The sequence below is a fragment of the Nomascus leucogenys genome, chromosome 4, assembly GCF_006542625.1.
Source record: "Nomascus leucogenys isolate Asia chromosome 4, Asia_NLE_v1, whole genome shotgun sequence".
NCBI lineage: Eukaryota > Metazoa > Chordata > Mammalia > Primates > Hylobatidae > Nomascus > Nomascus leucogenys.
In genome coordinates this window covers 48,136,154-48,160,740 of record NC_044384.1, presented here as the reverse complement: position 1 = coordinate 48,160,740, position 24,587 = coordinate 48,136,154, and the positions used below count along the sequence as shown (strand labels likewise).

At 37.6% G+C, this 24,587-nt stretch overlaps 1 protein-coding gene across 1 annotated transcript in view; it reads right to left on the bottom strand.

The window, feature by feature from the left end:
- Positions 1 to 9,858: 9,858 nt before the first annotated feature.
- Positions 9,859 to 24,587, bottom strand: part of B4GALT6 (beta-1,4-galactosyltransferase 6) — a 62,873-nt gene continuing 48,144 nt past the window's right edge. The window contains exons 6-9 of the mRNA XM_003261962.2: positions 18,598 to 18,785; positions 14,623 to 14,745; positions 13,909 to 14,010; positions 9,859 to 13,385 (exon numbers count right to left, since the gene is read on the bottom strand). Of these exons, the coding sequence (XP_003262010.1) occupies positions 13,238 to 13,385; positions 13,909 to 14,010; positions 14,623 to 14,745; positions 18,598 to 18,785 (561 nt within the window). The 3' untranslated portion in view covers positions 9,859 to 13,237. The remainder of the gene's footprint in view (positions 13,386 to 13,908; positions 14,011 to 14,622; positions 14,746 to 18,597; positions 18,786 to 24,587) is intronic.

Genomic DNA, 24,587 nt, shown 5'->3' with positions numbered 1-24,587 from the left:
CTCTATGGTAAGATAAAAGGAAGTACAAAGAAATCAGTAATGGATCTAAAATAGGCTTTCTTCTCACACATAATGTTAAATTGAAAGAGTCAATCCTATGATATATTGAGAATAAAATTGTCAGAATTTTTTCAAAGATAATTATTTTATTATACTCTTCTTGAAAATAATTTAATTTAAAGAAATTAAAATTATAGTAACCCATGGTTTTACCAAAGTAGAATGTTTTTTATTAATAGATTATAAAAAATGTTTAAAGTTGCAGTCATAACTGTGAAATTATTTTTTATGCTTTAATGATTTTATCATAACCCATTTCCCATGTTTCTCTGTAATCTTTACAATTATTTTCATTTTTTGAAAAAATTACCATCTTGTTTATATACTATAATTAGGCCACCCCCATAAGGTGATAGATACTTAGTTTCAACTTAGTTTTTTGTATTTGTAATTAGTGCTGCAATTAAAAGATTTACAAAGCACACAGCTCTTTCCTTCTGTTGAATTTGAATTATTAAGGGAATGACCTAACATTTCTAGGAGTATATAACTCCTAGACTAAGCAAGGCCTTGGGTATCAAACTACTTGGGAAGAATTCTTGGCTCCATTCTCACAAATAGTATTATCTTGTTACTGTCTTGTACAGATTACATAAGCTTTCTTTCCTTGTTTGTTTTTTCTTTTTCCATTTGTAAAATGGGAATAATCATAGCACCTACTCCAGAGAGTTACTTTGGAAACCAGTTGTCATAATACATGTCAAGGGACTTAGAACAATGTATGGTACATGAGAAGCTCTCAAGAGCTCTATTACTGTTTGGAGTAATATTAGCATATGAACACATTAATATAAGTTCTATGGCATTACGGCCTTACCAGTGCTGCTTATTCATATTTTGTCACTTTAACAGACATACCATTATATCTCATAGTTATCTTAACTTTCATTTAATTACTGAAGGTGGCCATTTCTCCATGTCTTTTATTTTTTGTGTGTATTGTCTATGTCCTTTAATAGATGATTTTATAAAGTATGTCTAATAGTCCAAAGGGACTGGGAATTGTTAATTTGTATAGGTATGTGTATTAGTTTCCTATTGTTACCATAACAAGTTACCACAAATTCAGTAGCTTAAAGCAACACAAAATGGTCATCTTACACCTCTGGAGGTGTAATTTTAGACTTCTGATCAGAAGTCTAAAATTAAAGTGTTGGCAGGGCTGTGTTCATTCTGGATGCTTTGGGGAGAATCAATATCCCTGCCTTTTCCAGCTTCTAGAGGCAACTTACATTTCTTGATTTATGACCCCTTCTTATAGGAACCCTTGTAATTATATTGGGTCACCTAAAAAATCCAACATTATCTCCCCAGTTCATGATCCTTAATTTAATCACATATACAAAATCCCTTTTATCATGTAAGGTAACGTATTCACAGATTCTGAGAATTCGAATGTGGACAGCTCTGAGGGGCAATTATTCAGCCTACAACGACATAGATGTATTGATTCATTCAACCTATATTAATTGAGCACCTACTCTGTTCCAGGTGCTGGAGCTATAAAGGTATATGGAGACACAGAGCCTGTTGGCAAGGAATATTCCTAGCAATGGAAAGAAGGAATGGAAAGAAGGAAGGAAGGAAAAAAAGAGAGAAAGGGAAGGAAGGAAGGAAGGAAGGAAGGAAGGAAGGGAGGAGGGAGGGAGGGAGGGGAGGGGAGGGAAAGGAGTGAAGGGAGGAAAGGAGGAAAGGGAGGGAAGAGAAGGAGGGATTAAAGAAAGAAAAAGAGAAAGGTGGGGGAGGGAGGGAAAAAGGAAAGAAGAGAGAGAGAGAAAGGAAGGAGGAAGAGTGGAAGAGAGAGAGGAAAGGAGAGAGGGAGGAGGAAAGCATTGCCATGGAAATACTTGAAATGCTATGGTAGCATAATAGAAAAATGTGTTGTAATTCCTGCGGGCCTGGAGGCTTCACAGAGAAGGGGACAATTGTGTTAGTTCTTAAAAGCTAAGTAGGAGGAACCAGGCAAATAACTAGGAAAAAGCCATTCCTGGAGCAAAGAAACTGCAGAGGGACTAAGATTTGAGACAAAACGGCAATATTCAGAGAAAGATGAGCCAATTCGGTTTAGTTAGAGGCTCGGGTATTTCCTAGAGAATGGCAGAAGACTGAAGGGTTATGCTAAGAAATTAAAGAGCTTGTGTGTCATGGGGAAGCTGGTGAAGGTTAAGAAGGGTAATGATCAGATCTGATCGATGCTTTCTCAAGTGCAGTCTTGTGGCTGGGGGAGACTGAATGAGTGGAGCCAAAAGGCTGTTAAAATCGCCCGGTGAAGGGGTGGTAAATTTCCCCTATATTTTTTCTGGTTTTTATTAATATCTAATAAAAAGTAAGGGAAATAAACTAGATGACTTTAAAGTTCCCGTCTTGATCTATGATTTCATGATTTCTACTCAATTTGTTCCCCCCAGTGAGATTAGTAATTAAAATACTTTAGCTTCTGGGCCTGGAGGAAAAAAATTACATTTACTCCCAGGAAATGGCTTTTAAAAGAAGTTTTTAGATAAGTAGCTACTAAAAATCATTATTAAAAAATTACTCCATCATTTTCCCCAATGAGTCCTAATATGCATTTGGATAGCTTTTATTTCCTTATAAAAATATACTATAAAATTAATGCCATATTCTTTTCACTTAGAAGCAATGACGTCCTTCAGGCTGCGGACAGAAAAGTCAATGCGTGTGTGTGTTTAAAACTTTAATGCCCCCCAGCACCCTTTACATGGCTTCAAAGTGCTCCACTGTGTGCGTAAACAGAGCTTATTCAACCAGTCCTCTCTGGATAGACATTCAGGTGCTTCCAATCTTTTGCTAAACAATGTGTCCATAAATTTGAACATCTGTTGTTTCATATCTATAGAGATGTTTCTTCAGGGTACACGCCTGAAAGAAGATTTCTGGGACAAAAGGTAAATGCTTTAGTAATTTTGTTGGATATTGCCAACTTTCTCTCCAGAGAGGTGGTGACGATACCAGGCAATGTATGACCAGCAACGTATGACAATACCAGACTCTCCATAGCCTCATCAACAGTGTTCATGAAACATTTGGATTTTTGCCAATCTGACAGGTCAGAACTGATACTTGCAAGTAATTCAAATCTGCATCTCTCTTACTGTAAGTGGAGTTGGTCATCTTTCATATAGGACCATTAACCTCTTTTTAAAATAAATTTTTAATGGAGATGATTGTGGATTCACATGCAGTTGTAAGAAATAATAGAGAGAGATCCTGGACACCCTTTACCTAGTCCCCCTCCTCATGGCAACATCTTGCCAAATTATAGTAGGATGTCACAACCACACTATTGACATTGATACAGTCAAGACACAGAATAGATCCTGACCTTTCTTTTTATGACATTTTTATGTGAGTTGAATAAGATGGGGAAATTCCATTTACTCTTCCCAGTAATGACAAAAAAAAAAATACTAAAAACCTACACCCTGTACAAAACAAACCTACACCCTATACAAAACGCATAAGTAACCTACCAGAAGACTCTGAAAGGTGCAGTGAAGAAAGCACACGGACTAGGGACATGTGAACTGGAGGAACCCCGCTGTGAGCAATTTGAGTTTCTTCCTGCCTCCTTAACATCCCAGCCTGGGTGCTAGAGACATCTATCACTTAATAGAATATCTGCACCCCAGAAATGCCAATAAGGCAGATTTTAAAAAATCCCCCAAGAAAAACATGCTCTAAGTATAAGGACTTAAAACATGCTCTAAGTCTAAGAACTTAAAAAAGAGCAGCCCCTTTTTAAAATATATATATTTTTTTAAGTTATAGAATACATGTGCAGGTTTGTTATGTAGGTATACCTGTGCCATGGTGGTTTGCTGCACCTATCAACCTGTCATCTAGGTTTTAAGTCCCGCATGCATTAGGTATTTGTTCTAATGCTCTCCCTCCCTCTCATTCCCCAACCCCCCCACAGGCCCAAGTGTGTGTTGTTCCCCTCCCTGTGTCCATGTGTTCTCATTGTTCAACTTCCGCTTATGAGTGAGACCATGCAGTGTTTAGTTTTCTGTTCCTGTGTTAGTTTGCTGAGAATGGTTTCCAGCTTCATCCTTGTCCCTGCAAATGACATGAACTCATTCTGTTTTATGGCTGCATAGTATTCCATGGTGTATATGTGCCACATTTTCTTTATCCAGTCTATCATTTTGATGGGCATCTGGGTTGGTTCCAAGTCTTTGCTATTATGCATAGTGAAGAGCATTCCTTTTATCCATACCTGTCTGCTCTCCAGAGGGGCACCAGCAAAGAAGCTATGCCCCTCCTTTGCCCCAACCAGCACTGCTGTGGACGACCTGTTTCCCACCCTCACTCACACCCTCTCTGCGGTAACCACACTAGGCCCCTCCCTTACACAGCCTAAGATAGAACTCTGGAAGCTTTCCTTCTTTTATGGGACCTGTCCAAGACTTTTACCCAATTTTCTATCAGGTTTACAAGTAGGCTGTAAAATTTTAGAGGAAAACGGGGTTGGCCCTTTTGAGAAGCCCATGGCAAGCAGCTCCCTTTCTTGGTTATGGGCTACTTGGAAAAAATTGTATCTCATTTACCCCCATTCCCCCAGCACTAAGCACAATGCTGAGATGTAGTGTGTTAATAAATGACAAAAAATTATTGGTGTTAGAGAGAATAAAGACAAGGCTACCTCAGTTGCTAAGCAGGCTAGAAGACTGCATAATTACCCTATGCAAAATGACATTCATACCAAGGGCAAGGGAAAAAGAGTATAATAAAAGGGGAATCTAGTTACCATAGTGACACTGTTCTGCTGAAACAAAAACACTCAACAGGATTTAACGAAGAATTAATAACCATCATGATTGCTCCTGATTCTGACAAAGACAGTGGTGGAAGAGAAGAAGGGAGAAGGAAAAGCAGGCAACAGAGGGGTGGAAAGGGAGGGAGAACTGTGTAAAGAACATCTACTAATCCTTGGAAATTAACTAGATACATTGCTAAAACTACCTCAGATGAAAATTACGCTCCAAATTAACACTTTCTCTTCCATTAGCCAAATTAGGTGTTTTCACAGTCTGCTCTGATGTGCTTTCCATGTCATCTAAAATCACACAACCCTGTGAGGAAAGGAACCTTGATTCCTATTTGCTACATTTCTTCTTATGACTATTACTGACAAATTTCAATTGTACACTTTTGCCAGTTTTACTAATGGTTCACATACATGATCACATATAGGGTAATCACTGACTTCATTTTCTAGTTGAATTAAAGAATGCAGTATCATTCTTTAAATATAATCTTTCATCAAAATATTAGGGTCATATAACACTGTATATTTTGTGGGAAGGGCGACTTCACTTTTCATGTTTTTTAAAAAAACAATAAAAATGATCTTGGCAATAAATTCTTTGCTACTTTTTCTCTTACATACTAACCTCTATTAACTGACTTAGAGGATACCTTTTAATTTTAAAAATATATTGAGTATAAAAGAGCCGGGCTCTCTATTCAGATATATTCATAGGTGTGTCACACATTTTGACAGTGGCCCTTAATAGTCCTAATGAAGGCACTGATCCTACCTAACACAATCAAATATGAGGTATATGTTTTTTTTCTTTTTTTTTGAGACAGAGTCTTGCTGTTGCCCAGGCTGGAGTACAGTGGCGTGATCTTGGCTCAATGCAAGCTCCACCTCCCAAGTTCCCGCCATTCTCCTGCCTCAGCCTCCCGAGTAAATGGGACTACAGGCGCCTGCCACCACGCGCGGCTAATTTTTTGTATTTTTAGTAGAGACAGGGTTTCACCGTGTTAGCCAGGATGGTCTCAATCTCCTGATGAGGTATATGTTTTAATAGAACAGTAATTTAGAATGCCGTTTAGTTCTTCCCTAATTATATGGCAAAGTGTTCCCCTGACAGACTCACTCATTCATTGAGCACTACACCAGATGCTAGAAGTACAAAAATAAATAAGACACTGCTACTCTCAGATAGTTAGCAGTCTTTGGGAGGAAAGAAAATTTGTTAATCAAACACATGCAACAGTATAAGCCATGCTTTTAATAGGGTTTAGGTACTGTGGGCAGAGGTGAAAGGAGTGAGTGGCAAGCTGGTTGGCGAGGGAAGGCTTCCAGAGGAGCTTATTGAGTCAAAGAGGTATGTAGGCCAAGGTCGGTGGCTTACACCTGTAATCCTAGCACTTTGAGAGGCCGAGGCAGCCAGTCACCTGAGCTGAGGAGTTTGAGACCAGCCTGGGCAACATAGTGAAACTCTTTCTCTACAAAAAAAAAAAATACAAAAATTAGCTGGGTGTGGTGGTATGTGCCTGTAATCCCAGCTGCCTAGGAGGCTGAAGCAGGAGAATCGCTTGAACCCGGGAGGAGGAGGTTGCAGTGAGCCAAGATGGTACCACTGCACTCCAGCCTGGGCAAGAGAGCCAGATCCTGTCTTAAATAAATAAATAAATACATAAATAAATAAATAAATAAATAAAGCTATGTAGTAGATTCTCTGGTGGATAAGACAGGAAAGATTGTGTACAAAGGCAATGGTTAAGAGGCCACTCGGAGGAGCTCATAGGTAGCTAAGGAATGGAAAGCATGGAACAGGAGTGAGAAGTGAGGTATCTGTCTTGGACAGGCAAGGACAATTCAGATCATGAAGAGCCTGGTATGAGAAGCAGAAACACTTGGACCTCATCTGTAGGCGGTGGGAAGCCCCAGGAAGATTTTCAGCAAGGTGGCATTTCAAAAGAGACAATTTCTGTGGCAACATGGAAAATGGAGTCAAAGAAGATATATCCTTGCTGGGAGAAAAGATGGAGTGAGGTAGGTGGATCATTTGAGTCCAGGAGTTTGAGTCCAGCTTCGGCAATATGGTGAGACCCTATCTCAAAAAAAAAAAAAAAAAAAAAAAAAAATTTGGGAAGGTTTGGGCAGTTGTTGAAGAAACAAGAGACCCAGGCAGATTGAAGACAGAATTAAAAGGTAATGTTGACTGTGGGGAGGAGAAAAAGGGAGGATGACTCAGATTCATGCCTTGACTTGCTAAGGGGATGGGAATACAAGAAAAGACTAGGTTTTGAAGAGGGATTTGATACATTTACCTAAGGACCTGGTGAATTTTAAGTTTCTGTGAACAAACAGGTGGGGATGACCAATAAATTGATAAGTCAGATGCTAATAATAATTCCGAGCTGGAAATAAGGGCTTGGGAATTTCCTGTACATATCTAGTGGGTCCATAGAGTTAAAGCTCTAGAAGTACCAGAGATTGCCTGCTGCATTTGACTGACTAAAATTTAACAATATCAAAAATTGAGTTCCTTACCCTTACTACTGACATCTCAAGTGCTTGAGAGCCACATGTGACTAGTGACTACTACATCGGACAGCATGGTCGTAAAACATCTTCATCATCACAAAACGTTTTATTGGACACTATTAAAAGAGTATTGATCCAAAGAGAGAGAGTGAGTGGAAGGCAGACGAAGGACCTTCCAAGGAAACTGCAGATATGTGTGAAAAGCCAAACCCAAAAGCCAAGGTTGGAGAGACAGAGAGCAGGGACTCCGGCACATCGGGGATATTTGACTTCCTCCGGTATGATACTGGGAGAAGCTCTGAGTTACTAAATGCCTTCCATGAACTACATATTGTAATGTGTGCTTTCCATGCCATCTAAAACCACACAACCCAGTGAGGAAAGGGACCCTGATTCCTATTTGCTACACTTCTTCTTATGACTATTACTGACAAATTTTTTTTTATTTTTTGAGACGGAGTCTCGCTCTGTCGCCCAGGCTGGAGTGCAGTGGCGTGATCTCCGCTCACTGCAAGTTCCACCTCCCGGGTTCGCGCCATTCTCATGCCTCAGCCTCCTGAGTAGCTGGGACCACAGGTGCCCGCCACTACCCCCGGCTAATTTTTTGTATTTTTAGTAGACACAGGGTTTCACCGTGTTAGCCAGGATGGTCTCAATCTCCTGACCTCGTGATCTGCCCACCTCGGCCTCCCAAAGTGCTGGGATTACAGGCGTGAGCCACCGTGCCCAGCCGACAAATTTCAATTGTACACTTTTGCCAGTTTTACTAATTGTTCACATACATGATCACATACAGGGTAATCACTGACTTCATTTTCTAGTTGAATTAAAGAATGCAGTATCATTCTTTAAATATAAGCCAAAAACATGCATGAAAGAAAAGCTTGTTAATCTAAAGCTGAAAAACTGACTTAATGTGAGCCAAATTTTTGTTCCCTGTGTCAGGCACTCACACAGTGGCACTGAGTGCTCTACTAGGGTTAGCTTATTTTTAATCATTTCGATTATCCTCGGTTAGAACATTATCCTTGATTGAGAACAGGAAACTGAGGACAACAGCGTTTGAAAATGTGTTAATGTTTCACAGATAATGGCAGAGGACCCCTGGATTCAAACTCAGATCAGTCTAAGTTATAAGTAAAAATTCTACAGTATTTGCTTATAATCCCCACCTTCCACAGAGCCCACCTTATGCAAAATCCTTAAGCAAATTTTTAAGGTCTACTGCAGAAGAACAATTATCGCAACATCTCCTTCTGAAGTACATGTTTACAGCTGACAAATACGTGCTGGAGAAAAGCTGCTCCTACAAAGATGCTCAATTAGTGAAACAGACAATCAACGTTTGCAAAGGACAGAAATGAGCCCCTCATTTGATAGCATGTGGTTCTTCAGGTGTTTCTGCTACATCAGTTTTACACAGAGAAGACGTAAACTCCTTGAGGGTAGGTAATGTCCGATACCTCTCAAGATCCTCCAGAGCACACACTTAAACTGCTAAAATTGGGAAGATTATATTAGCAAGGGCATGCAACCAAAATCTGTTAGGGGAATGTGTTGAGAAAGATGCAAGTTCTATTTTTCACACTGTGTTTTTTTTTTATTTTCATTGTATAGTTGAGTGGCAAATCACTTTTCTGAAGTCGCTTAAATCAAGAGCAAAACAGTACATGCTCCTTAAGAACAGACTTCTCTAAATAAAATTTTGGTCCAGAATATACCCAACAACCTTAAATCTTTGTCTAAAGATAGCACAAAAAGTGTGTGTGTGTACAGTGTGTGTATATATATAGGATATCAAGGAGGTATATATGATCATATATACACACATACACACACACACACACACACACACATATATATAATCATTAAATGGAGTTACTATGTTTTCACCAGAGGACACATTAATACCACAGTGGGGCAGACTAAGCTGACTAAATTTCATGGCTTTAAATGATTATGATTTAATGACTGGTTTTAGTTGTGACATGCAGTGACAATATCCCTATAGATATTATACATAGAGTAATTACAATTCATTTCACAAATAGTAAGTTGATAAAACTCATGATCTCACAATCTAGTCTCAAATACAAATCTAGTCCCTAGGTATTTTTGAGATTTGGCTCTTTGCCTTAAAAATCATCGATACCTGAAAAACGAGTAGTAAATTGAGCATAACACACCAGCTTAGTTTATTGAAGTTGTGCAGGGAGAAGAAAATTTATGCTAAAATGAAATTCTTAAATATTTATCTTGATATAATAGACTACTAATTGTTGTACTAATGAAAAATATTTAAATACTACTTTTTGAGATAAAAGGAATAAGGTGATGTCCAACTGTATTTAAGCTGTGGTTACCTTATGCTTCTATTGCAACCCTAGTGTCAACCAAGATATTCATCAATAATTCATTTAAAATTTAGAATAACAAAAATCCCAGGTAACCCAAAAAAGTTCCTGAGAGGAAAATAATTACATCTTCACACAAAGTCTTTAGAACAGTATATTTCATAAAAGACAATGATAAAAAAGTACAAACATTTCCATGAGAAGCAAAAAAAGAAGTGGGATACAAGAAATTACTAGCATTTATTTCAGTGCATTTATGTAGAAGCCTTTCATCTAAATAAATAAAATAATCTTAAGTACACTTCCTCTTTCTGATAAACAATACTATGACCATTTTAGTTCTCTCAACTGGCATACTTGCAAATCCAAGACAATAAATCCAGAATAGTATTTATTTGAAAAACACGTAAATAAATATATCAAAGACAAGCAAAGGCCAAATAAAATGACAAAATCTGCTTTCACTTGTAGGAAGCCTCCAGAAAGAGAATATTGTATTGGACATTTTTCCATTTTGTTTTAAAACAGGTATCAGTATCTTGGCTGGCAAAAGGGTAGATAAGGAAATTTTTAATACATAACTGTGTCTACTTAATATTATAAAGTTTTCTTACTGAATACCTTTTCCCAAAAACAAAAACAAAAACTTAAATGTAGATTTAAAAAATACTCATAAAACTCTAGTTTTGGCAAAGAATTAACTATCTCCATTGTGAATTATATATAGCTCCAGCAAATGTGTACTCTTCTCCTTTTCTTCTCTACAGACAGGCCCATTAGTCATTACTTCTTTCTGTAGTTGAAAAGCACCATGTAATTTTCCCAGTTAGTGCCATAGGGACCTCCTATTAGCCCTAGGTCCACATATACGGGTTTCTTGACTTTGAGACTAGGAAATACAACAGATAAGTTATCAGAGGATGTCTTCATAATTTCAGAAAGATCTCAATTTGCTTGACTTCATTTGTTTAGAAATGAAATAATAATACTCTTTCCATAGACATACCTAGCATTGCACTGGATATGGAATAGGCAATGAATATATGCTCATTCATAAATCCTCCAAACATCCTATAAAGAAGATAATTTGCATTTGCAATATATTTGTTAATCTTTATGTAATAATTAATACAATGAAGATAAACGGGCACAGCTCTGTCACTTTTACAGAAATATATTAAGGTCACTGTTTATAGGCAAAAATAATTTTAGGTCTACACTAAAAAAGCAAAACAAACAAAAAGCAAACTATGTGGTTTTCACAGGATGACAAACCATATTCAAAACTGAAAAAAAAGCGAAATGTTTATATCTCACTCTTGAAACAAAAATTAACATCAGACTTAAGAAAATAAGGCAGATACTAGTAGTATTAAGTTTTCTTGAAACTGTAAAATATATATAAAAATGAAAAGATACTGAATGTGGACAGCTCCACATTGATCAACAAATGTTAACATTCTCAGTCTCTCATTGACTTTAAAAACTATGTAATAGAGACAGAAAATGAACTAATACACAAATTAAGTACAAATATCGTAATTTTCAGAAGGTTTGATTTTTCATCGAGTACCACAAAAAAACTGAAATATAAATACTTTGGAAATAGTTCTAAGAAATAAATATGAAAATATTTTGTTTGGTATTATAACAGAGAAGCTATCCATTTTCTCAAAGTATAAGGATTCAATTATTTTATGATTTAGCCATGGTCATTTGTGTTATCAATATTGCCATAAAAATGACACTTCAAAATAAAACTTACAATCTGAGATAAATAACCATAGTTCTGTTTTAGGTAAACAATCCTTGAGGCAAATATTATCCAAACATCTCTCATATATAGATTTCGATTGCTCATCATTGTTGTTGAAGATTCACTTTATAGATATTTAATTTTTTGTTTGAAATTTGTGAAAATATCAAGATATTTTAAAGAATCTTTATAATTGCTAATTTTCAAAAAAGAATACTGTTCGGCTTTACTGTGGAAAAATTCATCCAAAATTAAGATATGTACTTGATATCAGGTAGTAAGACCTTTTTTCAGAGAACAGTCATATGAAGATGACTGGACAAAGCCCTGACACTCATGCAAACATATAAGATACTACATAATAGAAGACATTATGGCATCAGTGCACCGAATAACTCATCATGTATTTTAAGATAATTCTATTAAATTATACTTTTAGATACTACATATAGAAGACATTATAGTATCAGTGCACTGAATAACTGATCATGTATTTTAAGAAAATTCTATTAAATTATACTTTTAGAAAGAAAATTTTAGTAATTAACACCAGAGATATATCTTAAAAGTGAAAAAAACAAAATATAGTTTGAATGAAACTAACATTCAAGGGTCCCCTCCAAAAGTGAAATTCTATGTCTGAGAACTAAACTTAAAATTTGTTTTTATCTACTAAGTATTTATCTTCATAAAAATAGAATATTTAATTCTTATCTAATAGTATAATTCATTTGTATATTATAAGTACTATTGGGTTTTCTTCCATAGATCATTCTTTTAAAAAAACTGACTTGATTTCCTTTTAAATGAAGATACTTTTTTTTGGCTCTTCTGAACTGGAAATAATAAAAGTGCTGTTCACTGTGAATTTAAAAAAAATACAGAGTATAAACACACAACCTTGGAAACATTTTTTGAGGCACAAAATCCCTGACACACCAGAGGTACATGAAAGACATTTAACATAAAGAGGTCCTTTATATCATGTCACATCATAACTTTTAAGATTTTTCTTGGTAATACTCATGCAATATGCATAAACAATATGGTTGTGATTTCTAGCAAAATCAGATGAGATTGCAAGCAAGGAAAAACATAGGTAATCCCAGTAGGAAGAAGAGCTACTTAAGTCCTTTCTTCTTTCCCTTTAAAGCCTAAGAAAGCTGTGACTTCTTCCACACAAAAGGCTGAGGTCTAAAGCTCAAAACTAGTATAACAGTTTACTGTATTAGTTGGCTGTCAATTATTGACAGTTCCTTCATTTCACACAAGGGTTAACCTTTGTTTAGTGACATAAATTTAGTGAGTTTTTTTCATGCAAATAAAAAATGTCTATAAAAGTCCAATAAAGGTATAACCGATTACATGCAAAACTGCAACACATCTAATTTTTCAACAATTTGCACACATTAATTTATATCACATATATACAAAATGTTTAAATGGAAATAAAAGCATTCTCTTGAATTAAATTATAGATTTTAGTATAAAAATTTTCTCTTCGTAGGGAGCTCTCTTAACTTCTGATCTTAAGTAGTGGCCTCCGGTTTCTGCGGTGCTCGCCACAGGGGTGTGTCTCAGAGCAGGGAGGACGGGTGAGAGAAGGATGACTGTATATAGTCCCACTCTGTAAACATTGTGGACTGCTGGCTCTTCTCAGAGAAAAGGGCACTGTGACGCAGCCAATCACTGACCTCCACTAAGAGTGCGCTCCAAGTTTATGATCCAGCATTGTGGTCTACCTTGCCACGACAGCCACTTCTTTTAATAGTCTTCGATTGGAGCTAACTCTGGCATGAGGTTTACAGATACGTTTGTATACAACCTATCAACCAGTATTTTTGGCCTATATATTAAATTGTTCAACCCATCGATGTACTGACGCTCCTTGGAATACCTTAGTAATTTATACCTATAGTTTTAGAGGAAAAAACAAAAAAGTAACAAAACATGTTCAAAAAGGAAAACTGATAAGGACTGTGTTCAAGGTCATCTTATAATTAAAGCACTTAACGCCCTTTATAATTTCGGGTTCTTGTGCGTAATTTAAGAATCTCTAAACCATTATTCTAAATTAGCAATTTTACTAATCAAAAAATGCCACCTGAAAAAATTATTTTGCACTTTTACAATTAGACATCTTTAATAAATAAAACATTATGCTTTATGTTACATAAATACTTTTACATAAATAGTTAACTGGGTTCTTTAACGTAAATATGTGTATTTATTAATGCATATATATATATCTCTCTCTTCAAAACAAGCACCAAAAACGCTTCCTTTTGTAAAGATTCCCTTCAGCAAAAAATACTTCCCTTCCATTATGAAAATTCCCTTCAGCAGCTTTTTTGGGGTTCAATGCATTTTTATTTACCTTTCATTTATTCAACAGCTTTGGAAACCTTGGTATCTGAAGACGACATTCAACTTACCGTCCTAAAAACTGGACTTCACCTCTATGGTGATGAGGAATTGACTTGTATTTTCCTAAGTCTCCCTCTGGTCTGGTTACATTATATCCAGCATAGTGAACTCTACAATGCCATATATGGAAATGAAAATATAGAGAAATAAAATATGAAAATGGGTTATGTGAGTTCAATTTTAAAACACAAAAGAATGCTCTAATCCAGGGTTCCCCAACCCCTGGGCCACAAACCAGTATAGGTCCATGGCCTGTTAAAAACTGGGCCGCACAGCAGGAGGTGAGCGATCATTACTGCTTGAGCTCCACCTCTTGTCAGATCAGCGAATGGCATGAGATTTTCAGAGGAACACAAACCCTATTGTAAACTGCACATGTGAGGGATCTAGGTTGTATGCTCCTTCTAAGAATCTAATGCCTGATGATCTGAGGTGGAACGGTTTCCTCCCGAAACCATCCTCCTGGGTCCTTCAAAAAATTATCTTCCAGGAGACTGGTCCCTGGTGCCAAAAAAGTTGAGGACCGCTGCTCTAATTATATGCTGCCAATAATTTCAGAAAGCAGACTTAATGAAAAAAAGAGAAACATAAAATAGGGTTTAGAAACCTCAAACATATCCCATCCCAAAGAATCTTCTTGGAATGGATAAGTACTACAATTTACCTAATATAAATAAGATTTATAAAAATTCTATTAGTGAACAATTTGTACCTCAACATACCTGTTCCAAAGGTCATCATCTTCTCCTCCCCATCCCCAGAAGGCATTAGGAAAACCATTGATCTTTCTAAATTGTTCCACTGTCAGCCCACTTACACCACCAAAAAATTCTTTATATGGAAGACTAGAAAAGAAAGACATAGTATTCTAAAAATAAAATCATAATAGCTTCCCATGTGAAATGAAGGTTTCAGTCTTTCGTGTGCTTTGCAAAATATGCCCTTATATTCTATATAGACAATTATGTTAGAAAATGTAAAGTACACCAAGACATAAAACATTTTTATATTCTAGTGAAACAGGTACATGTAAATGTGTTATGTTAAATGTAAAGCACTTATGGAAATCTGAATTTAATATTTAGTATACAAATAAGACTCAAAATAAAACCTGTAAGGCTCAAAACCCAGTGCCCCAAAATTGTATATTTTCACAACAAAAGTAAACATGATTAAATATATTAATAATGGTCAATGCATGTCAGATGTTCCTAAACTAGTAACACTTAAAAAATTAACTGAATTATAAATGCATTATTTATTATATAGAGCAGGATAAATATCAATTACAAAAGACAATTCTAGCATTTAATTTTCTAGCTACCTACTTTTATAATGATCTTATCTGTTGGGATTACACTCTCAAAATATTCATGGATATTTACAAATATATTCATTTTCAATGCACTGATATTTACAGAAATAACTACATTTTTATTTGGATTTTATTTTCCTTAACCTTCCCTAACTCATACTCCAAGGAATGTGTCAAATGATGCAATGTTTTTAAACTTTTCTAAACTATATTTTTACTTAGCTAAACTGTGTGTTTAGGTATAGATTGGCTTTCTGACATTTAGGCAGCATCCCTAGACCTGCAATCCTGAATATATTCCCATGGACTGAAACATGCCCCTGGGGAGCAGACGCCAGAGCAGAGAAAACGTGACCATGCACAGCACCCAAAAATCATGCTGAGGGAAACCTGGCTGCGACCACAGCAAAGCTGTCTCAGAGGAGGGAGCTTTTTGTTAGACCCTCGCCTCACATTCTGAGAAGGATGTGCTGTTTGCCAGCTGGGGTCTTGTGTGGCACACAGACCAGGGAAGAGTAGTTCCTTCATGGAAGCCTAGGGTTGTAGGAGAAAGCAGTCTTGCCCTCATCCTAGGTCAAAGGTACTCCAAGATGGTAACAGCAACACTGATCCTAAAGACAACCATACTCTCCTGAGACCTCTCAAGGCTCACACTTGGGAGCTTGGTGTTCTGGTATTACAATAAGACCAGCTGGGGGCTCCACAGGGCCAATAAGCATTCTTGGCACCATGTACTTCCCACATCAGATGGATTATTCTTGCCCAGGCTAGTAGTTTAGGAAAAACCTGAGATCATCAGATAGGGAGACATGAATAAATGTGTCTGTGTGTTTATTGACATGTACAAATCAGCAAGCCTATCAATTCCATTTACTGCTCTAAGTGGAAATAGTCAATTGTGCTATACGAATAATGGAAAGTTATTAGGTAAAATGAAGGTATAATAGATAAACTAAAGAAGAGAAAACAAAACCCAACAAGTCAAACTCTTGCAGTGTTTATCTTACACTGTCAAAGTGGGAGAGACACTACACCTGAGGGTCTGAGTTCTCTGGTCAGCGGCAGTGTGGCCATCACTGTGGGGCAGGGACGCTTCACCAGGCTTCATCCCACAGCTGAAGTCTATGTACTGTCCAGACCAGGCCTTGATCTACTGCCATTCTCCCTGAGCTACATTCTAATTTCTCTACAAACGTCCAAGATGCCTAACCAATCCAGGGACTAGTCTAGATGGATATGAACACAGCTGACCCTTGAACAACACAGGTTTGAGCTGCACAAGTCCACTGATATACAATTTCTTTTTCAATAAAAGTTACATAGAATGTGCCTCTCCTGCCTCCTTTTCCATCTTCAACTCTTTCACCTTGCCACCCTTGAGACCCCAAGACCAACCCCTCCTCTTCCTTAGCCTACTCCACTTGAGGATGATGAGGATGAAGACCTTTAGGATGATCCACTTCCACTTAATAGACAGTAAATATATTTCTTTCTCTTATGATTTTCTTAATAACATCTTCTCTCTAGCTTACTTTATGGTAAGAATATGGTATACAATACACATAACATACAAAATATGTGTTAGTCAATTGTTTATATTATTGGTAAGGCTTTTGGCTAACAGTAGGCTATTAGTAGTTAAGCTTTTGGGGAGTCAAAAGTTATACTAGATTTTCAACTGCATTCCGGCGGTGGGCGGTGGGCGGAGGCAGTCACCATTGTAACCCTTGCATTACTCAGGGGTCAACTGTATTTTATTAGAAATTGATATTTTCAAATTAACAACACGTTATTTAGACAAAAAACAAATTCATTTAGAATTTAACAACAAATCAATTTAGAATTCTTAGTTTATATGACCTTTATGATTTGTGTGTGTGTGTGTGTGTGTGTGTGTGTGTGTGTGTGAAAATCGGTTACCCTGGATCTAATGTGATTCTAGCAAACTGACCGAAATCAAGTTTCCAGAAGTGGTAAGAGCCAGATTGTTGCCGGACATGGTGGCTCACGCCTGTAATCCCAGCACTTTGGGAGGCCGAGGCAGGTGGATCACAAGGTCAGGAGATCGAGACTATCTTGGCTGACACAGTGAAACCCCGTCTCTATTAAAAATACAAAAAAATTAGCCAGGCATGGTAGCAGGCGCCTGTAGTCCCAGCTACTCAGGGGGCTGAGGCAGGAGAATGGCGTGAACCTGGGAGGCAGAGCTTGCAGTGAGCCGAGATCGCACCACTGCGCTCCAACATGGGCGACAAAGTGAGACTCTGTCTCAAAAAAAAAAAAAAGAAAAAGAGAACCAGATTGTGAACCTTGATGGCCTTCTTCAAGGTAACCCCATACTCCAAGTTCAGATACAGAGGTAATAAAGAAAAAGGTTTTCTAATGATAACAATGACCAGCAAAGAAAAAAAAAAAAAAAGGAAGGAGGAGGAGAAGGATGAGGTGGAGAAGGAGGAGCAGGAAGGAAGGAAGGAAGAAAGAGGAAGAAGGGGGGAGGGGGAAGGAGGGGAGCGGAAGGGGGAAGAAGGGGAGCGGGAGTGGGGAAGAGGAGTGGGGAGGAGGAAGAGGAAGAAGAAGAAACAAGCATTCTTTTCCTGCTTGTGTCAGACTTTTTGCTTCTCTCTACTCTAGATTAGCACCAGGCAAAACTGTGACAAAGGCAACATCTTCCTGCCCTAAGCAACAAACAGCTTTATTTTCTCTCTACTCCCATTAGGCCAATGAAAACTGTGATCCTTTCTCCATATTAGACTTGCATTCTTTCATGTCCTTTTAAGTTACTATCTCAGCTCTGATAACTGTTCACATTTTAAATTATCTCCAATTAGACAAGGAAAATATTTGGTTTTTTTTATTATTAAAGGGCAGGTCAAGAATGCACAGCTTAGGAAGAAGATAAACAGCAGAATAGAGGGCTTTGTGGCCCTCCAAACCATCACTGGGGGAGAGCAGGCAGGAGTCAAGATGAGTTATGCACCTACCACACAGCAGGCACAGAACACATGTGATCTCACAGCAGCTCTATGGATGGAATCTATTATCCCAGTGAACAAGGAATACACCTTCAGAGATAAAAGTGACTAACCTCTAAGTCCTGGAACTGTAAGTGTGAGAACCCAAGTTTAAATCTGTGTGTGCTTGACTTCAGAAACCAGGCTCTCTTTCCCACCACACCACATTCAAACCTCTGTGTAAGGAAGCACACAGAAAAACGAAAAGCCACTCTGTGTCCTGGCTCCCCAGGAGGACACAATGGAGTTAAAGATGATATTCTTGGGGTTCTTGAGTTCTCTCAGATTTAGGGACATAATGCTGCTACCATTTCAATGCTATGACTGTGCAATTATATCGTACAATATCAGGAACAGTGCACACTACTTACATATACATGTATTTATCCAGCTTTGCAGCAAAATGACGTGGCATTTCTCCACATCCGTAGTAGTTCCGGTCATTTTCAGGTAGATGATCCACATCGTGGAAGATTACACAGTCCCAGACACTGTCTTTCATGGCCTCTTTGAAGCCCACGTTGAAAAGCATCGCACGGTTAAAAGGTTGTGTGCCAGTCTTCATGGAGCAGACCGAGAGAAAAAAATAGAAATGTACTCACACTTCATCATCTGACTTTTTCCTTTTTTTCTTTTTTTTTTTTTTTTTTGGTACTTTTAGTAGAGACGGGGTTTCACCATGTTGGCTAGGCTGGTCTCGAACTACTGACCTCGTGATCCACCCACCTCAGCCTCCCAAAGTGCTGGGATTACAGGTGTGAGCCACCGCGCCCGGCCCCCATCTGACTTTTTTCTATTATTTTTCAAACTTGTTGCATCATGGTCAAATGATCACAATAATTAGACCCAAATGAAATAGACAAATAATAAATATACTTCAGGATTTTCAAATACACTGTTTAAATTTACTTACTATATTATTTTAAAATTTAATAACATAGAAGAAAACAGTATCTAGTCCATTGGTACATCAGCACATTTAAATAATTTGTATTTCTGCTCTACTTCAAATACATCAGGATATAGATTACTTGTGGCGAGAAAAAAAAAGTCATTAAAAATAATATAGGTTTTATTTTTTTAGTGGAGCTTTCCATATGCTGTCAAGACTAAGAGAAGAGGAAACTGGAAACGACTCAACAGTGACCTTTCTCTAAAGTACCAACACCAAGGAGGTCTAACTTTCTATTATTAATGCTTATAATAAATACCAAGAGCATTTTAGACAAAAAACAATTGGAACTTATTACACAAAGCCAAACTTCCTTTATTACAACCATTTTCCTTTATTATTACAGAAAATACATTAAAGTACATGGGCAATAAATAGTTTCTATTATTGCTTATGATAAAGATTAAGGGCATTTTAAGGGACAAAAAATAGAATTTTATTACACAGAACCCAACTCCCTATATTACAATCACTTTCCTTTATTTATCAGTGAACATATATTAAGGTGCATTGGCAATAAAAAACCTTCATTCTGCATCTAAAGAAAATTAAAGCGCATTTACCAATGTTTTAGCAACATTTATCAAAACCATTTCTAAAATATAAAAAAAAAGAGGATTACGATAAAAGTAAACGAGACACACATTGTAGTCATCATCAGAGCACTGCCTCAAGAGTGAAAAATTACTAATTTTTACTCCTAGGCCTTGCACTAACTTGAGGTAATAAAAGTCACTTTATTTTTTACAGCCTCTTTTTTCACCAGTGAAATAAAATAAAAAGGGAGTTAAATTATAATGTTATGACTAGTACATCAACATCAGCTTTAACAAACTACTTTTCTTTAAGGTTTTAAAAATTGTTTTTATTAAATGTTTTATTAAATGTGGACATAATACTCAAAGGCTTATAACAGAAATAAAAAGTTCCATATCTAATCCATCTCCATCCCCCAAGAGCAATACATTTCAACTCTTCTCATTTATTCTGGTATTTATCTACATATTTTGAGGAAATGAGAGTTCTGATATTTCTTGCTTCTTTCACTTTAGACACTGTCTCTTGACTTCTTCTTATCATGGTAGTGGAGGAGTAAAACCACCACACCTCCTGCCCCTACCTCTATTCTCCCAATATAGTTTTATCATAATTTTTGGTTAAATCAAGACTTTACATTATTAGGACTATGTAAATATTTAGTATTTCTTCAGTGCTGAGTAAACTGTTTTCTTCTGCAAACTGGGAGTAACTACAGTTTTCTATATAATTATTATATTATTACTTTGTACAAAAGGCCCAAGAAATATGCCCTACACCTATTGATAATTGATGTAATCATTCAAACACATCAAATCATCTATCAATTCCTTCTCCATCTCTCAAGCCCAACTCTCCCTTGCCCTCTCCAGACCATGTATGAATATCACCTGGGTCGTCTTCATTCCCTAAATCACCTATGCCTTTTCGTTGGCTTTCTCAATTTGCTGAGGCACATTCTTCAAGAGCTTCCTAAGTAAAGACCCATGGAAAATATACTTTTAGCCAATTAAGGACTGAAAATGCCATTAGTCTACTCTCACATTTGTCATTTTGGCTAGGTAAAAAATTCCAGGAAAAAAAATTTCCCATTATTGCTGAGAATGTTCATAGGTTTCTGATTCATAATCATTTGTCATTTTTCCTAGAATTCCCAGTATCCCCCATCCTGTGCCTATGAAAGCCCCGAGATCCTGGCAGGAAGAGACACAAGCAGGTGGACATCGAGAGGAACACACCAGCAATTAAGTTGCTCCTCTACTTAAGAACCTCCAGAAGGCAGTGGAGAGTTTTAAGCGGAGGAGAGACTTACATTAGGTCAGTATACATTAATATAAAATTACCACCTATCACATATATTAAATGTGAAATATGAAGTAACAATACCAAAAGTGGTACAAGCTGGCATGGAGAACTGGTCTTCAAGTGTTACCAGACCTTCTAGGTTTCTGAAACATCACTTCATCTAGTGTCATCTGAAGGTTTTATGTAGAGGAGTGACTTAATCTACCAACACAGGATAATCCAAGCCCTCACCCTGCACTTCCTTATTTGCTTTTCTGATTTCCTCCCCAGAATGTTCCTCAGCCGGCTGCTCTGGCGACATCAACCTCTCTGCTCAAACACACCAAGTATTCTTCTGCCTTCTCCAGAGTGCACAGCCTCTACAACAGCATGGTGTGCTCCTTTCCATCATTCCAGGATGCTCTGATCTCACCTCCCCAGACAGGTCTTCCCCAAATGCTCTGCATAAAAGAGCACCTCTACCTGCCCTTACCACTCTCTGCCCTGAGTGCCATGGAGACATTGCACAATCATTTACTACTGCCTGTCCTTCTGGGCCAGCAAAAGAAGGGGCCTTGTCTGGTTTGTTCACTGCCATATCCCTTTTGTTGAATAAATGAAACTGGGCTGCAGGGACCTGATAAAGTGACAGGCTGGCCTTTTCCTTTGGAGACCTTCAAATATCAGATATGGACTCTTTTTCCTGGAGATAATTTATTTCTCTAGCGAAGACACCACTATGCCCTGCCACAGCTGGAGGGGTGGGGAGATTCACACCTGGCTGTTGGCTTCAAAAGGCCAAACAGGGAAAGGCCTGGGGTCCCTAAGGTCAGCATGCAGACTTACTCAATCCCCCTGGTTTTATGCCCTACCACACAGGTGCATCAGCACTCTCAGCAGCTTCCTGCTACACTTTTTCCACAGGATAAACTGGAAAAAGTTTCTACAAGATACAACAGAGTAATGACCTGGCAGTACAAGCAAAGATGAGCAACTGGGAATGTGGCTGTTTTGTAGTCAAACTTTTAAACAATCTCCTTACTTTAGTGCAGTGCTTCAGCCTACCTTCTGTGACAGCACTGAGACAGAGGTGTGTCCAGCAAATTGACTCTAGTCTTGTCACATCGCCCTCTACAAGCATGTGGGTTTGCACATCCTCTGTTCTGCTAGGCATCAGCACTCCATCTGTTTCCTGACTTAACAGAAACGTGTGAAAATCTCTCACCCACGACTTTCTGTCCTTGAGGTTTAATAACTTTTCAGAAGTTTTTTTCTTTCACTCTCATTTTAGGAGTTTGGAAAGAAGCAGTGAACCCATGTCCATCCTCCATATTTAACTAGAATTCCTGAGCTGCTCAACTGCTTAGCACTCCCTGGGTACCTGTCTAGTAGAAAAATTACTTTTCTATTTCAAATATGGTGAAGATGTTTCTAGCTCAAAATCTCACTCTATCAAATACACGGTCCTGAATTAATATTGATCAAGCCTGAGATTCAGACTTAAAAGGTTTAAATATAAAAACGCAGATCTCAGTTGCCTTGCAAAGATTGCTTCATCACATACACCAAATAACTGGTGCTGAACTCTCAGGATAATATGCCTTTAAAAACAGAGACAGGCTGCAGTGACGCATGCCTGTAGTCCTAGCACTTTGGGAGGCCGAGGCGGGTGGATCACAAGGTCAGGAGATCGAGACCATCCTGGCCAACCCTGTCTCTACTAAAAATACAAAAATTAGCTGGGTGTGGTGGCATGTGCCTGTAATCCCAGTTACTCGGAAGGCTGAGGCACGAGAATCACTTGAACCCAGGAGGCAGAGGTTGCAGTGAGCCGAGATCACACCACTGCACTCCAGCCTGGCGACAGAGCGAGACTCCATCACAAAACAAACAAACAAAAAACCCAGAGACAGCTCTCGCACCTCTCAACACATTATGGGGAACTGAAGTTTACACAAAGGAAACTAGCACTTTCCTAGATCAGTAACACTGATCTGGAAATCTACAACTACAGCTCCATGAACGTAGATAAAAATTTTCACTTGTTAGGTAAAACAAGTCACATTTCACAGTATAGATTGTTACATTAAAAAGTACATAAGGCACAAAACTTAAAGAATGATTTACACACACAGAAGTATGGTATGTTATATTAAATACCAAGCATTTCCACGGAGAAAAAGCAGAGGTAAAAAGCTGAGAGGAGAAACAAACAAAAAAAAAAAAAGGCAGATTTAGAATAAAGGAACTGGAGAAACTATAACCACTTCAGGAATAAAAATTTGAGTATTTTCCAAAAATGAGCCAGGCATGATGGTGGGTGCCTGTAATCCCAGCTACTCAGGAGGCTGAGGCAGGAGAATCGCTCGAACCTGGGAGGCAGAGGTTGCAGTGAGCTGAGATCGTGCTATTGCACTCCAGCCTGGGCGACAGAGGGAGACTGTCTCAAAAAAAATTTTTTTTTTAGTATTTTCTACCAAAAGAAAAGATAGAAGTATCTAATAATACAAGCCAGGTAACTCTGTCTATCATTTATACTGTTACTTACCTATTGAAAACTAAGGAAATAAAGCCTAGCAGACTTTTTGGTAGAAACTGACAAGCAGAGTCAATGGAACGCAGAGACCAGAAAAAGACCTGCATACATATGACATGTATATATTAAGTGATTTTCAACAAAGGTGCTAAAGCAATTCAATGGCAAAAACAGTCTTTTCAACAAGTGGTGACGAAACAACTAAACGAAACTTCACTCTTAGCTCATATCATATCTAAAGATTAACTCAATGATTGGCCTAAGTGTAAGAGCTAAAACTATTAAGCTTCTGGAAGAAAGAGAAAATCATAGAGAACAATTTCTCAAATATAATACAAAAAGCACAAGCTATAAAAACAAAAATCAATAAATTGGACTTCATCAAAATTTAAAACTTTTCAAAAAAACAGTCAAAAGAATAAAAAGGCAAGCCATAGACTATATTTGCAAAACTTATGTCTTACAAAAGACTTGTATTTAAAATACATAAATAATTCTTACAACTCAGTAAAAACAAAGACAACCCAATTAAAAAATGAGCAAAAGATCTGAACAGAAACTTCACCGTAGAAGGTATATGGGAAGCAAATAAGTGCACGAAAAGATGACCGACATTATTCATCAGGGAAATAAGATACTACCACAGACCCACTAAATGGCTAAAATTAAAAAGACGAACCATACCAAGTGCTGGCAATGATGTAAAGCAATTGGAAAGATCAGTATACATTAAACAGAAAATTACCATCTATCACATACACTTAAATGTGAAATATGAGGTAACAATACCAAAAGTGATACAAGCTGGCATGGAGAACTGGTCTTTAAGTGTTATCAGATCTTTTTTAGGTTTCCAAAACATCACTCTATCCATGTTTAGAAATAATGTAGAAAATTAAATTCTTTTTTTCAATTTTTTATTTTTATTTTTTGAGATAGAGTCTCGCTTTGCCACCCAGGCTGAAGTGCAGTGGCGCAATCTTGGCTCACTGCAACCTCCACCTCCAGGGTTCAAGCACTTCCCTGCCTCGGCCTCCCAAGTAGCTGAGATT